General features: G+C 39.9%; 1 protein-coding gene across 11 annotated transcripts in view; it reads left to right on the top strand.

Annotated features, from left to right (window-relative positions):
• A1CF (APOBEC1 complementation factor) overlaps positions 1–13,404 on the top strand; it is a 119,530-nt gene that overhangs the window by 100,280 nt on the left and 5,846 nt on the right. For 3 of the 11 annotated variants that reach the window (XM_039365380.1, XM_039365387.1, XM_039365372.1), the window contains one exon: positions 5,013–6,562. The exons of 4 other annotated variants lie outside the window; for them this stretch is intronic. In XM_039365380.1, coding sequence (XP_039221314.1) covers positions 5,013–5,324 — 312 coding nt within the window. In that variant the 3' untranslated portion in view covers positions 5,325–6,562. Of the gene's footprint in view, positions 1–4,936; positions 6,563–13,404 lie in introns of those variants that run through there. 4 more of the 11 variants (XM_039365522.1, XM_039365446.1, XM_039365505.1 and 1 more) reach the window with 2 other exon arrangements.

Genomic DNA, 13,404 nt, shown 5'->3' with positions numbered 1-13,404 from the left:
CATCACTGGAGGCTTTTAAGAAGAGACTGGACAACCATTTTTCTGGAAAGATATAGGGTATCCTGCTTGAGCAAGAGGTTGGACTGGTCCTTTCCAACTTTACTGGGTGCAATCTAAAAGCAACACTAAACTGGTGTCATATTCTCGCAGTCTCTTTTTAGTTTAACAAGTCTTGCACTAAAAGTTTTTCCAGTAAACCCTCTATTTTAACATTATCATCTATAAATAAATGCATTCAGGGTTTAGATAATTAATGGGAAAGCTCAAGATGTGTGAACTTTGCTTTGCTAATAATTTGTTTTGTCATTTCCTATATTGTGCCTCTTTTAACCCTGAGCTTCTGTAGTAATGCATTTAACTAAAAAACAAAAACAAAAAAACCATGGTTCGCAGTTCAGTGATATGGCTTCCTTTTCTTTTGTGATAGTATAAAATACTGTGTATGAGTCAAAAGTCCCAAATTCAAATGTAATTGAAGCTAGAAACTTTGGTAAGTCTCTCCTAATGTCACCTAACTAGGGCAATATGGAGAATAATGAGATCAATATTAATAAAGCACCCCAGATTTAACAACTGACAATAAGAAGGATAGGAAGATGGGAAGGATAAATGCCAAATCCAGCCTAGACATCTGGCTGGCCATGTGACCAACCACAATATAAATAAGAATAGACTAGTATGTAGTAGACTGTATTAGTTGTTTCAAGCACATTTACTAGAGGTTTATAGGTGCCATGGAGCACTATGGATTTCAGAAAAAAAAATACATTAGATTGCATCATTTTATAATATATGCAGGGCTTTTTTTTCTCACAGAAAGCCCAGAACGGAGTTCTGGCACCTTTTTTGGATGGAACCTTGTAGGATAGGCAAGGCGGGTTGTATGACATGTGTGAGTTCCAGCACTTTTTTTTTTTTTTTTAGAAAAAAAGCACTGAATATATGTGATGTGTTTTAGACATTCAGATATGGCCAGGAGGAACAACACTGCCTCTCTTGTGAAGTTAATTGCAATTTTACTGATAGAGAGAGAGAGACTGTGGAGAGAGTCCTGTTTATCTTTACGGCTTTGGGTAAAAGGAGCAGAAACTTTAAAAATAAATATCACATTGCTTCTTGGTTTCATTTTAAAGCAAAAGTACGTGTTGCCTAATGCTAGATTGGCACAAAAGTTTCTTCAGGGTTACATCTTGGGAATCAGTGGCAATGTGGCATTAGCTAGAAGTTTTCTGAGGCAAGATCCAGGATAGATGGTTTAAAGAATTTGACTTCAATGTTATTTTTCCTTATCTCTGTTGTGCCAGGCTGTAGATTGACTAATATAACATAATTATGGGTCCTTGTGTATTTTGCAGGAGTATGGAAACAATGTTTTCAAAATGGAACTTGCAGAAAATATTTTTTTTAAGAAATTCAATGTCTGTATGGTCAAAATAGAGCTGTAATACAATACATCTGAAGGAGGAATATAGCAGTATGCCATTTCATTATTTTGCAATGTCCCATAGCAACCATCATATCATTATTGTGCTAAATTGAAGTTTCCCCTCATTTATTCTGATGTTATTTTTTTTCTGAGAATTTGAAGAAACTAGATAACAACAGATGACTATAGACACACACACACACACCACACACACATATCACCCAAAGCCAACAAGATATTTTAGCCTAATTTCCTGGTGGCATTTGTTGACAACCAGAGAGAAAAGCAACAATCCTAACACCCATCAAACTCTGGATTCTTATAATATGCCAGTGATTTTCAGGGAATTGTATGGATAAGACCAAAAAGAAATGGCTTTTCATAAGTTTTGCTTTTCTTCCTTAGTGAGGACTAGCCTTTGAATGATTTGAAAAAATTATCGTAAAAATAGCAGATACCTTTTTGGTTAGTTAACCTTAGAAGTGGAATGAAATCCTTTTGGGCACCATCCCAAAATGGAAGTGATTATGCCCAACATATTTCTCAAATATACAACATGTATATTCCTGAGAGTGATAAAAGCAGTATTTCAACCCTTTTGATTGGTACAACATCCTTTCCTTCCAAACTTTACATTCTAAATTTCTGATTTTCTAAAATTCTAGTAAGACTATACTATTCATTAATTTCCCACACATGGAATATAAGAATGGTGTTGCAATGGTATCCTGTAGAAAACTGGAGATATTTAGTGAAAAGTCCAGCTCTTGGGATAGGCCTATTGTTTCCATGACAAAATACTTATATTTCTCTGAAATGATCAGCAACAGAATGGAAAAAACAGTTTTTGACTTTTAGTTAGCTAACACTGGGAAATTTTTCCTCCTGTTGCTTCTCCTGGGCTTCTAAACACATAGGAAAACTGGACAATGGTGTTGGGGGGGGGGGAAGAACAGTCATAACCTGAGTAAATGTGAATATATTTTAAAATGGGTTCAATCTGGAATCTTGGCCGACAGTACTGACATTCCATAGAAGACTAGCGACATCTGCTGGCCATTCAGGTTCAACATACTGTAGCTTTGAATAGTGAAATACAGGTAGTCCTCAACTTACAAACACAACTGAGCCCCAAATTTCTGTTGCTAAGTGAGACAGTTGTTAAGTGAGTTTTGCCCCATTTTACGACTTTTCTTGGCACATTTGTTAAGTGAATCACTGCAGTTGTTAAATTAGTAATATGGTTGTTAAGTGAATCTGGGTTCCCCCCTTAACTTTGCTTGTCAGAAGGTTGCAAAAGTTGATCACATGACCTTGGGACACTGCAACTGACATATATGTGGACCAGTTGTCAAGCATCCAAATGTAAATCATGTGATCCTGGGGATGCTGCGACAGTCATAAGTGTGAAAAATGGTCATAAGTCAACTTTTTTCAGTGCTGTTGTAACTTTCAATGGTCACGGTTGCTGGAATTGGGTATGTCTAGTTTAATGAAGAGAAGGACTAGAGGTGACATGATAGCAGTGTTCCAATATCTCAGGGGCTGCCACAAAGAAGAGGGAGTCAAGCTATTCTCCAAAGTGCCTGAAGGCAGGACAAGAAGCAACAGGTGGAAACTAATCAAGGAGAGAAGCAACCTAGAACTAAGGAGAAATTTCCTGACAGTTAGAACAATTAACCAGTGGAACAACCTGCCTCCAGAAGCGGTGAATGCTCCAACACTGGAAGTTTTAAAGAAGAGACTGGACAGTCATTTGTCTGAAATGGTATAGGGTTTCCTGCCTGAGCTGGGGGTTGGACTAGATGACCTCCAAAGTCCCTTCCAACTCTATTATTATTATTGTTATTATTATTATTGTTGTTGTTGTTGTTAAATGAACTGTTGTTAAGTCAAGGACTACCTGTACCTGTCCTTTCCAAATCAGGGTCGTATTTGGAACTATTCTAGAATTTTTCCACTTTTTTTGTATTGCCGGCATCAGGAATTTTTTTTCCGGGGACCTGAAATTGTTGACTGTGGGGGAAAAATGCCCGCACAGCACCATGCTTCCCCCCCACACACAAACCTCATAACCTTTTGATACCCTTTGTCCCAATGAAGCAGCCAGAAGGTCATCCCCTTTTGACCTAATGCCTCACCTACCTAAACAGATAATATGCTTAGTTCCTTCCTATCTTTTCCTGTCTTTGTTAGTTCTTTCTTCTTTTGATCTGCCTGTATTTGTTCTTTACCTGGTCTTTGACCATGTAATGTGTTACTAGGAAATAGTTGCTTATATGAAGGAATTTTTCAATGAAGAAACTTCTGGTCAGCATCTAATGGTTAAACTTGTGTATATAAAATGTCAGCATCTAATGGTTAAGCTGGTGTATGTAAAAAGTATATAAAAACCAATAAACACACAGAGATTCTCAAGCTGTCTCAAGCTGTGACAAGCAGCTCTGCAGCAGCTTCAAATCTCTGCTCAAGACATGTCTGTGTCTTTTTCTTAGCATCTTATAGTTGACTTTTAAAAAGAGAATAACAGAGTTGGAAGGAGCCTTGGAGGTCTTCTAGTCCAACCCCCTGTTCAAGCAGGAGACCCTATACAATTCCAGACAAATGGCTGTCCAATCTCTTCTTTAAAAACTCCAGTGATGGAGCGCCCACAACATCTAGAGGCAAGCTGTCAGGAAATGTCTCCTTAGTTCTAGGATGGCTCTTTCTTTAATGAGCTTCCGCCCATTACTTCTTGTCCTGCCCTTAGGTGCTTTGGAGAATAGGTTGACCTCCTCTTTTCTGTGACAGCCCCTTAGATATTGGAAGACTGCTACCAAGTCATTCAGGATCATTTCATCCCAAATCTCTTCCTGGTGTCAAGTTTTGCATTTGGGTTAAAATTTTCTTTCCCCTTCCTATTAAATGTGTCCAGGGCAGGTATCAGGAATTTTCTTCCCAGGGACCTGAAATTGTTGATTTTTAAAAAGAGCATCCAGGACCATTTCTAAGGAAATTCCACCCCAAATCTCATTTTGGCATCCTGTTTAAATAAAAAATTGTCAGTAGGGTAGAATTTGCATAGTGTTGCTGATCTAGCAAGGCATCATTATACCACTGCTGATTTCCTGAAGTGGGAATACATTGCCCAGCTATAATCAAAATATGACAAGCCCATGAAGAGATTTGTTTAGAAAAGGATATAGCACTTAGCAATAGCACTTAGATTTATATACCGTTTAATAATGCAAAACAGTCCTCTCTAAGCGGTTTAGAGTCAGCAATGATCTGGGTCTTCATTTTATCGACCTTGGAAGGATGGAAGGCTGAGTCAACCTTTAGCTAGTCAGGATCGAACTTCTGGCTGTGAGCAGTGAGCTAGCTTGCAATACTGCATTCTAACCACTGCACGCCACCATAGCTCAGAAGGATATGGGCTACCAGCAATTATTATATTCTATGACTTTCCACAGAGACTTTTATTATATAACAATTTTAACAAACTTATTTATTTCCTAATTTCTACCTTAGCACTTAACCAGCTTAGTATAATTTTTAAGGCACCAGGCTAGAAACCAGAAAACCCAAGTTCTGTTTCCACCTTAAGCGCTATCTGGATAACCTTGGGACAGATACTCTCTCCTTAAGAAGAAGATGGACTTCTGACAAACCACTTCTGACAGCTGCAAATTCTCAACTCCACCACACTATACGAAATCTTCCTCCTGCACATCCACAATCTGGTGCTATCAATGTTTTTCCTTTTAAGACTGGAGACTGCCTTAATGTCCCAGGGGAGAAACCGAGAAGGAATTGCTCAGCCTGGGTACTTCAAGACTTGGAAGTCAAACACACACAACCAGACAGAAACAACAAAGAGGTCACTGTTTTAATACAGCATTCAGAAAGCAGCAAATGAAATACGGTTCAGGATCCTTAAATGGAAGCAAGGGATTTTTAGAAACGATCTCATTAGTTCCCTGTTTGTGTATAACTGGAATGACAATGCCTTTCTGATCTTGTACCTACATAGCTGCTGAATCCAGCAATCCGGCCAAAGTCTGAGAACAGTTTGGTAGGTGTTCATCCAGCCTTCAGTAGCAAAGAAGCAGCTAATAAGAGACTCTTTTAGCAGGTGACACCTTCAATAAAATGCCCTTTCCAGAAGGGCAAATCTGGAGCTTGCTTTCTTGTTGCTTTTGACTTTGCCACTGACAACTTATCATGTTTAAAACTATTTTTAAATTGTTGTGATGTACTGCTTTATTGTTTGGGTTTTTAAAATTAATTTACATTGACCACTGTGATGGGAGAGCTTACTCCACAACACTAACAATGATGGTTTATCAGTTCAGGAAGACAGAAAGTCACACTGAGTCCCTGGTCTTTTGCACCTAGATGAGCTAAGAGCAAAAGAAACAAGTGACATTGAGTTTATGGAGCATGTTGAGATCAAACACAGTTCAAACATGGACATGCATAGGCAGAAGCTCTCCAATACAGAAAAAAAAAATGCAACTGATAAGGAAATAGCTACAAAAAGAGACCTGGATATCCTTCATCACTACAGACACATTCCTAGAAAGGAAATAGAGCAGCTCTGAATCTCACCTAAGCCAAGATCTAAGATGGTAACCTTGCACCTGCAGATGGAAGTTATAAGGAAGCGTGGAAAAGCATAGCCTTGAATCCTTTCTTAGCATATGTAATCCTCTATTTGTATAAGGATATGTATCTACGATTATACAATATAATTGATACAATCTGTGTTCTTTTTCTAAACTTTTCACCTCAGTGAAAGGATGGATGCATTGTTTTAGAAATAAACTGCTAAGTTTCAGAGAAGGCTCTCTTGATCTGCTCAGAAAGCACAACCGAAATAAGATATTGTAATAATATGCTGATCTTCTTGTACTGTTTGTGCAGCTTTCCCTGTTCTTTAGATATTAGTTTTTAATTCTAGCATTTTTCCTTTCCTCACACCTTTGCTTATTTTTTTTTTTTTAATTCTTTGGTTTTATGGGTGGGGGTTCTAAGGTGGAGGACAAGATGATGTCTGTGGCTGTGCTTTTGAACCTTTGCTTCTTTTTTTTGCATACAAGGCAGATGAATTGCAGATGATTTTTCAGTAATAAAACACAGTATTTAAAAAGCAAATGTTCCATAATAAAATACTGAATACCAAGTAGCAAACAATAAACAGAATTGGACAACGTAACATCCTCTAGATCAGTGGTTTTCAATCTCAGCAACTTGAGTGAACTTTAGCACCCAGAATTCCCCAGCTAGTATGTTGGCTGGGGAATTCTGGGAGTTTATTTAACATATGGCATCTTCAGCATCATGCAATCACTAATATTATATATGATAAATTCTGGGAGTTGAATTCAATTTATCTTATAATTACTGAGATTGAGAAACACTTTTCTAGATCTTTGATTCTATTACCCAGAATAATAATAGTACTAAATACAGTGGTGAGATTCAGCCGGTTTGCAGTTGTTCAGGAGAACTGGTAGCTAAATTTACCTGAATTTGGAGAACCTGCTGGCTTCCAGAAGTCCAGTCTAGGCCTCGGAGGTCTGGAGGAGGCCTCCCAGGCCTAGAACAGCCCACCGGAAGTGTGGTGGATGCCACTTTCAGAAGTCCGTTCTAGGCATCGGAGGCCTGCATCAAATATGAGAACCAGTTGTTCAGGTATTTGAATCTCGCCACTGACTAAATAGTCAGTAGCTCTGCTGAGTGGAGTTATTAGGAAGTGAAACCCAGAACATCTGGAGTACACCTGATTTACAATAAAACATTTATATTTGCCTGCACCGTAAAACCATCTCAAATACTTTTGTCTTAATTCTGATGAACATAGAGCTCTTCTTCACATCACTGAGACCAGATTCAAATCATCCTACTTCAGACAGATTATGCAAAAGCCGAGCTCTCTGGAGAAGGCTTTAATGCTGGGAAAAGTAAAAGCAAGAGGAAAGCAAGTAGCAACATGAATGGATTCAGTTGTAATAGTGATGAGTTGTTGAGAGACTCAAAGGTGCTTTTTCAATAGGCAACCGGATTTTGTTTTTTTTTCCCTTGAAGATGTTTCGCTTCTCATCCAAGAAGTTTCATCAGTTCTGGCAGGATGGGGGGGGGGGAATGGAAGGATTAGTTCTGAGAGGATGGGGGGGGAGGAAATGGAAGGATCATATTTCTTTGCAGTTGTAAGTTATTTTACATATTTTTTTGTCCTAGTGAACATGTTGGGTTTTATAGCTTGCAAAAAAATTGATATTAAAAAGCTGGAAAGACACCCATTCTCCATCATTTATAGCATGATTTAAAGAGCTCTCTTCTTCCTCAATAGTTGAATAAGCTTTTTCTCGCTTAATGTACTAGCTGATAAACATAGAAATTTGACAATATGTAGCAGCATCTATGAGAACCACTTCGGCGTAGTGATTAAGGCACCAGGTTAAAAGCTGGGAGACTGTGAGTTCTAGTCCCACCTTGGACATAAAGCCAGTTGAGTGACCTTGCAACAGTTGTTCTCTTTCTGCCACAGTTCCAAATCAGTTCCAAAATCTTGCCAAGAAAACTACACGGATTTGTTCAGCTAGTTGCCAACATTGACTTGAAGGCATACTTGTGCGTAGAGATGAATACCTTCTGTGGTTCCTTTTTCATTTTTTTCATTGTTAAGTAGACATTAATAATATATCCACACATATGTGAGAGTTCCTTTTAATATGGATTAGATGTGTGCTTTTCTGATGTTTACTTTATATTTTGTTTGCTTATTGCATTTGACAGACTTAGGACACCACTTTTTTAAAAGCCTTTTATTTTCCTTCACTGTTATTGTTTTACAATACAAATTTCACTTTTTTGAACACACAAAAACCCTACAGAAGATAATTCTGTTTCACATAAAATATGTTGAGAAAAGTAGTCAAACACCGGGATAAATATAAAAACAACTGTTTAATAAACTAACAACTGTTTGATAAACTTAGCTTTCGTCAGCCAACTTCTGATGTCATCAGAGTGGAATGCCGGAGGTTCGAAAGCCTGCTCATAAGACCGGCAGTTTGTGCACTCTGCTCACAGAATGCATCACTGGTCTACCCGCCCCAGTTGACCATATTGCTTCTAACAATCTCGCATCCGTCTGTGCACTTGTAAACTCAGGGATCATCGCTTCTCTTGTTGTCACTCTCTTTGCCCACTTTGGACAACATGAGCAACACTCACAGGTGTGGGTCCATATGGCCAGCAATAATCACACATTGACCTTGCATGGGCGGAGGCCATCGCCCAGGATGTCACCAAGGGCGGCCCCAGTTACTGAAGGAGGCTTGGCTGTCAGATGAAGACTTAATTAATCGCTACATAGAATTACTGCCTGCTTATCAGGCACTAAGGAAATGGGAACAACAGCATAACAACTCACAATGAGTGCAACGGGCGCAGACTATGCAAGACCAGAACCGCTGTCTTATGCAACAGCAGAGAAATACGGCCGGCAAAGGGGAGAAATCCCCAGCACTATTCGCACAGGACCTAATGATGGGAGGCGGGGTACTACATTCACAACAAGGGGGGTGGCCACAGGACAGGAGGCAGTGGGGGACCATCCTATAGCAATGTGTACCCAGATACGTCCAAAGCGAGCAAAGAGAGCGACAACAAGAGAGGCAATGATCCCTGAGCTTACAAATATACAGAAGGATGCGAGATTATTAGAAGCAATACGGTCAACTGGGGAGGGTAGACTGGTGATGCGTTCTATGAGCAGGAGCGCACAAACTGCCAGTCTTTTGAGCAGGCTTTCAAACCTATAGCATTCCACTCTGATGACGTTGGCAGCTAGCCAACAAAAGCTAAGTTTATCAAACAGTTGTTAGTTTATTAAACAGTTGTTTTTATATTTATCCCGGTGTTCGACTACTTTTCACCAGTCTAATAGAACACCTGGTCTACTGTTATGATTACTTTTGCCTTTCAGCCCCAATCTAGGAGCATTTTGCAGGCTCAAGTCACTACTGCCATGAACTATTTTTGTAATTTTTTTTAGATCTTTTGTTGACAAAAGTCTCCTTTTAACTCTTTGTCAGCAAAAGATCTAAAAAAATATACATACATACATACATACATACATACACACATACCCCCTTTATGGATTACTGCCTTATCCTGGCGAAGGGGCTTGCGTAACTCAATGAAGCTATGAGCTATGCCGTGCAGGACCACCCAAGACAGACAGGTCATAGCAGAGAGTTCTGACAAAATGTGATCCACTGGAAAAGGAAATGGCAAACCACTCCAGTATCTTTGCCATGAAAACCCCATGGACAGTACTAAAAGGCAAAAAGATATTGATGCTGGAAGATGAGCCCCTCAGGTCGGAAGGTGTCCAATATGCTACTGGGGAAGACCAGAGGGCTAGTACGCCAGAAAGAATGAAGCGACTGGGCCAAAGTCGAAAGGACCCTCAGCTGTGGATATATCTGATGGTGAAAGGAAAGTCTGATGCTGTAAAGATCTTTTTTCCATAGGAACCTGGAATGTAAGATCCATGAATCAAGGCAAACTGGACATAGTCAAACAAGAGATGACAAGACTGAACATTGACATCTTAGGAATCAGTGAACTAAAATGGACAGGAATGGGTGAATTTAATTCAGATGACCATCAGGTATACTACTGCGGGCAAAAATCCCTCAGAAGAAATGGAGTAGCCTTCATAGTCAATAAAAGAAAAGGAAAAGCAATACTGGGATACAATCCCCAAAATGACAGAATGATCTCAGTTCGAATCCAAGGCAAACCATTCAATATCCCAGCAGTCCAAATCTATGCCCCAACCACTGGTGCTGAAGAGGATGAAATTGATTGGTTCTATGAAGCCCTACAGCATCTTATAGAATTAATACCAAAAAATGATGTCCTTATCATCATGGGGGATTGGAATGCTAAAGTAGGAAGCCAAAAGATAATCGGAATAACAGGCAAGTTTGGCCTTGGAGTACAAAATGAAGCAGGGCACAGGCTGATAGAATTTTGTCAAAAGCATTACCCCTGAATTGTATCTGAAGAGGGATGAGAAGGAAGAAAGGAGAGGAGAGAGAAAAGAGTAAAGGAGGGGAGAAGGAAGTAGGAAGGCTGGAGGAAAAGAGAAAAGGGGAGGAGAGTGGTGAAGGAGAGAAGAGGAAGAAGAGGGAAGTAGGGAAGAGAAGAAAGAGAGAAAGAAGGTAGAGAAGAAGGAGTGTGGATACGGTGAAAGGGGAAATGGGCGAGCAACACCAAAAGCCATGTGTATGTATTTATTTCATTTTGTTAAAAGTATCTTGTATGTGAGTGTGGAGGGAATGTATGTTAACTTCTGATAAGTATTACGGTATATGTATGGGGGAGAGTTTGGAAAAATAAAAAAATATTTTTTTAAAAAAAGAATTTTGTCAAGAGAATACGATGGTCATAACAAACACTCTTTTCCAACAACCTAAGAGACGGCTCTACACATGGACATCACCAGACGGTCAACACAGAAATCAGATTGACTATGTGCTCTGCAGCCAAAGTTGGAGAAGCTCTAAACAGTCAGTAAAAACAAGACCAGGAGCCGACTGTGGCTCAGATCATGAGCTTCTTGTTGCAAAATTTAAGCTTAAATTGAAGAAAGTAGGGAAAAGCACTAGGCCACTCAGGTATGAACTAAATCATATCCCTGAGGAATATACAGTAAAGGTGAAAAATAGATTTAAGGAATTAGATCAGATAGACAGAATGCCTGAAGAACTATGGACAGAGGTTCGCAACATTGTACAAGAAGTAGCAACTAAAACCATCCCAAAGAAAAAGAAATGCAAGAAAGCAAAATGGCTGTCTGAGGAAGCTTTGCAAATAGCTGAGAAAAGAAGGGAAGCGAAAGACAAAGGAGAAAGAGAAAGATACACCCAATTGAATGCACAATTCCAGAGAATAGCTAGAAGAGATAAGAATACCTTCTTAAATGAACAATGCAAAGAAATAGAAGAAAACAACAGAATAGGGAGGACCAGAGATCTCTTCAAGAAAATTGGAGATATGAAGGGAACGTTTCATGCAAAGATGGGCACAATAAAGGACCAAAATGGCAGGACCTAACAGAGGCAGAAGAGATTAAGAGGAGGTGGCAAAACTACACAGAAGAACTATACAAGAACGAACTTAACATCCCAGATAACCACGATGAGGTGGTCACTGACCTCGAGCCAGACATCCTAGAATGTGAAGTGAAATGGGCCTTAGGAAATCTGAGCAACAACAAAGCTAGTGGAGGTGACAGCATTCCAGCTGAGCTATTCAAAATCTTAAAAGACAATGCAGTAAAAGTGCTACACTCAATTTGCCAGCAAATTTGGAAAACTCAACAGTGGCCACAGGATTGGAAAAGGTCAGTTTACATTCCAATTCCAAAGAAAGGCAATGCCAAAGAATGTTCAAACTATCGCACCATTGCACTCATTTCACATGCTAGTAAAGTTATGCTTAAAATCCTACAAACTAGACTCCAGCAGTATGTGGACCAAGAACTACCAGAAGTACAGGCAGGATTTTGAAGAGGCAGAGGAACTAGAGATCAAATTGCCAACATACGCTGGATCATGGAGAAAGCTAGGGAGTTCCAGAAAAACATCTACTTCTGCTTCATTGACTATGCTAAAGCCTTTGATTGTGTGGATCAAAACAATTTGTGGCAAGTTCTTAAAGAGATGGGAGTACCAGACCATCTTATTTGTCTCTTGAGAAGGGGTGTTGTCTTACTTGAACGCCTTTTCTCAGCATGACAATGGAGAATCAACCAATGGGTTTTGCTTGTCTTCTGCCCGTAGACTAAGTCAGCCAATTTTGCTCCACCTCTCTTCCTGGGACTTCTTTCCCCAGTTCTCGACTTAGTCTCAGCCTATTCAGACTGATATTTCTGGCTCCAGAAACAATTTCCTAAATCAGGTTGTATTTTTTCTCTTTTCTCTCAGTGGATTGAATTAGTTCGAAGGGAGGGGAGGGAGCAAGGACGAACGGCTATATGCGGGTCAAGAAGCAACAGTGAAAATTGGACACGGAACCACTGGTTCAAAATTGGGAAAGGAGTCCAGCAAGGCTGTATACTGCCTATTTAACGTATATGCAGAGCACATCATGAGAAAGGCAGGGCTAGATGAATCAAAAGTTGGAATTAAGATTGCCGGGAGAAATATCAACAACCTAAGATATGCAGATGATACCACTCTAATGGCAAAAAATAAAGAGAAACTAAAGAGCCTCTTGATGAGGGTGAAGAAGGAGAGTGCAAAAGTTGGCTTGAAACTCAACATTAAGAAAACCAAGATCATGGCATTGGCCCTCTCAATTCCTGGCAAATAGATGGGGAAGAAATGGAGGTAGTGACAGATTTTATTTTCCTGGGCTCCAAGATCACCACAGATGGGGACTGCAGCCAAGAAATTAAAAGACGCTTGCTCCTGGGGAGGAAAGCTATGGCAAATCTAGACAGCATACTAAAAAGCAGAGACATCACCCTGCCAACAAAAGTGCGTATAGTCAAGGCCATGGTTTTCCCAGTTGCAATGTATGGCTGTGAAAGTTGGACCATAAGAAAGGCTGAGCGACAAAGAATTGAGGCCTTTGAACTATGGTGTTGGAGAAGCCTCCTGCGAGTCCCTTGGACTGCAAGGCGTTCAAACTGGTCAGTCCTAGAAGAGATCAACCCTGACTGCTCTATAGAAGGCCAGATCCTGAAGTTGAAACTGAAATACTTTGGCCACCCTAATGAGAAGGAAGGACTCACTGGAGAAGGGCCTAATGCTGGGAAAGATTGAGGGCAACAGAAGAAGGGGACGACAGAGAATAAGGTGGCTGGATGGAGTCACTGGAGCAGTAGGCATGAATTTAAATGGACTCCAGAAGATGATAGAGGACAGGAAGACTTGAAGGAATGTTGTCCATGGGGTCGTGATGGGTTGGAC

This window comes from Crotalus tigris, unplaced genomic scaffold (genome assembly GCF_016545835.1).
Source record: "Crotalus tigris isolate CLP2741 ecotype Arizona unplaced genomic scaffold, ASM1654583v1 scf7180000017593.213868, whole genome shotgun sequence".
Taxonomy (NCBI): Eukaryota; Metazoa; Chordata; class Lepidosauria; order Squamata; family Viperidae; genus Crotalus; species Crotalus tigris.
The sequence above is the reverse complement of the archived record's forward strand: the minus strand, read 5'-3'. Positions and strand labels throughout refer to the sequence as shown.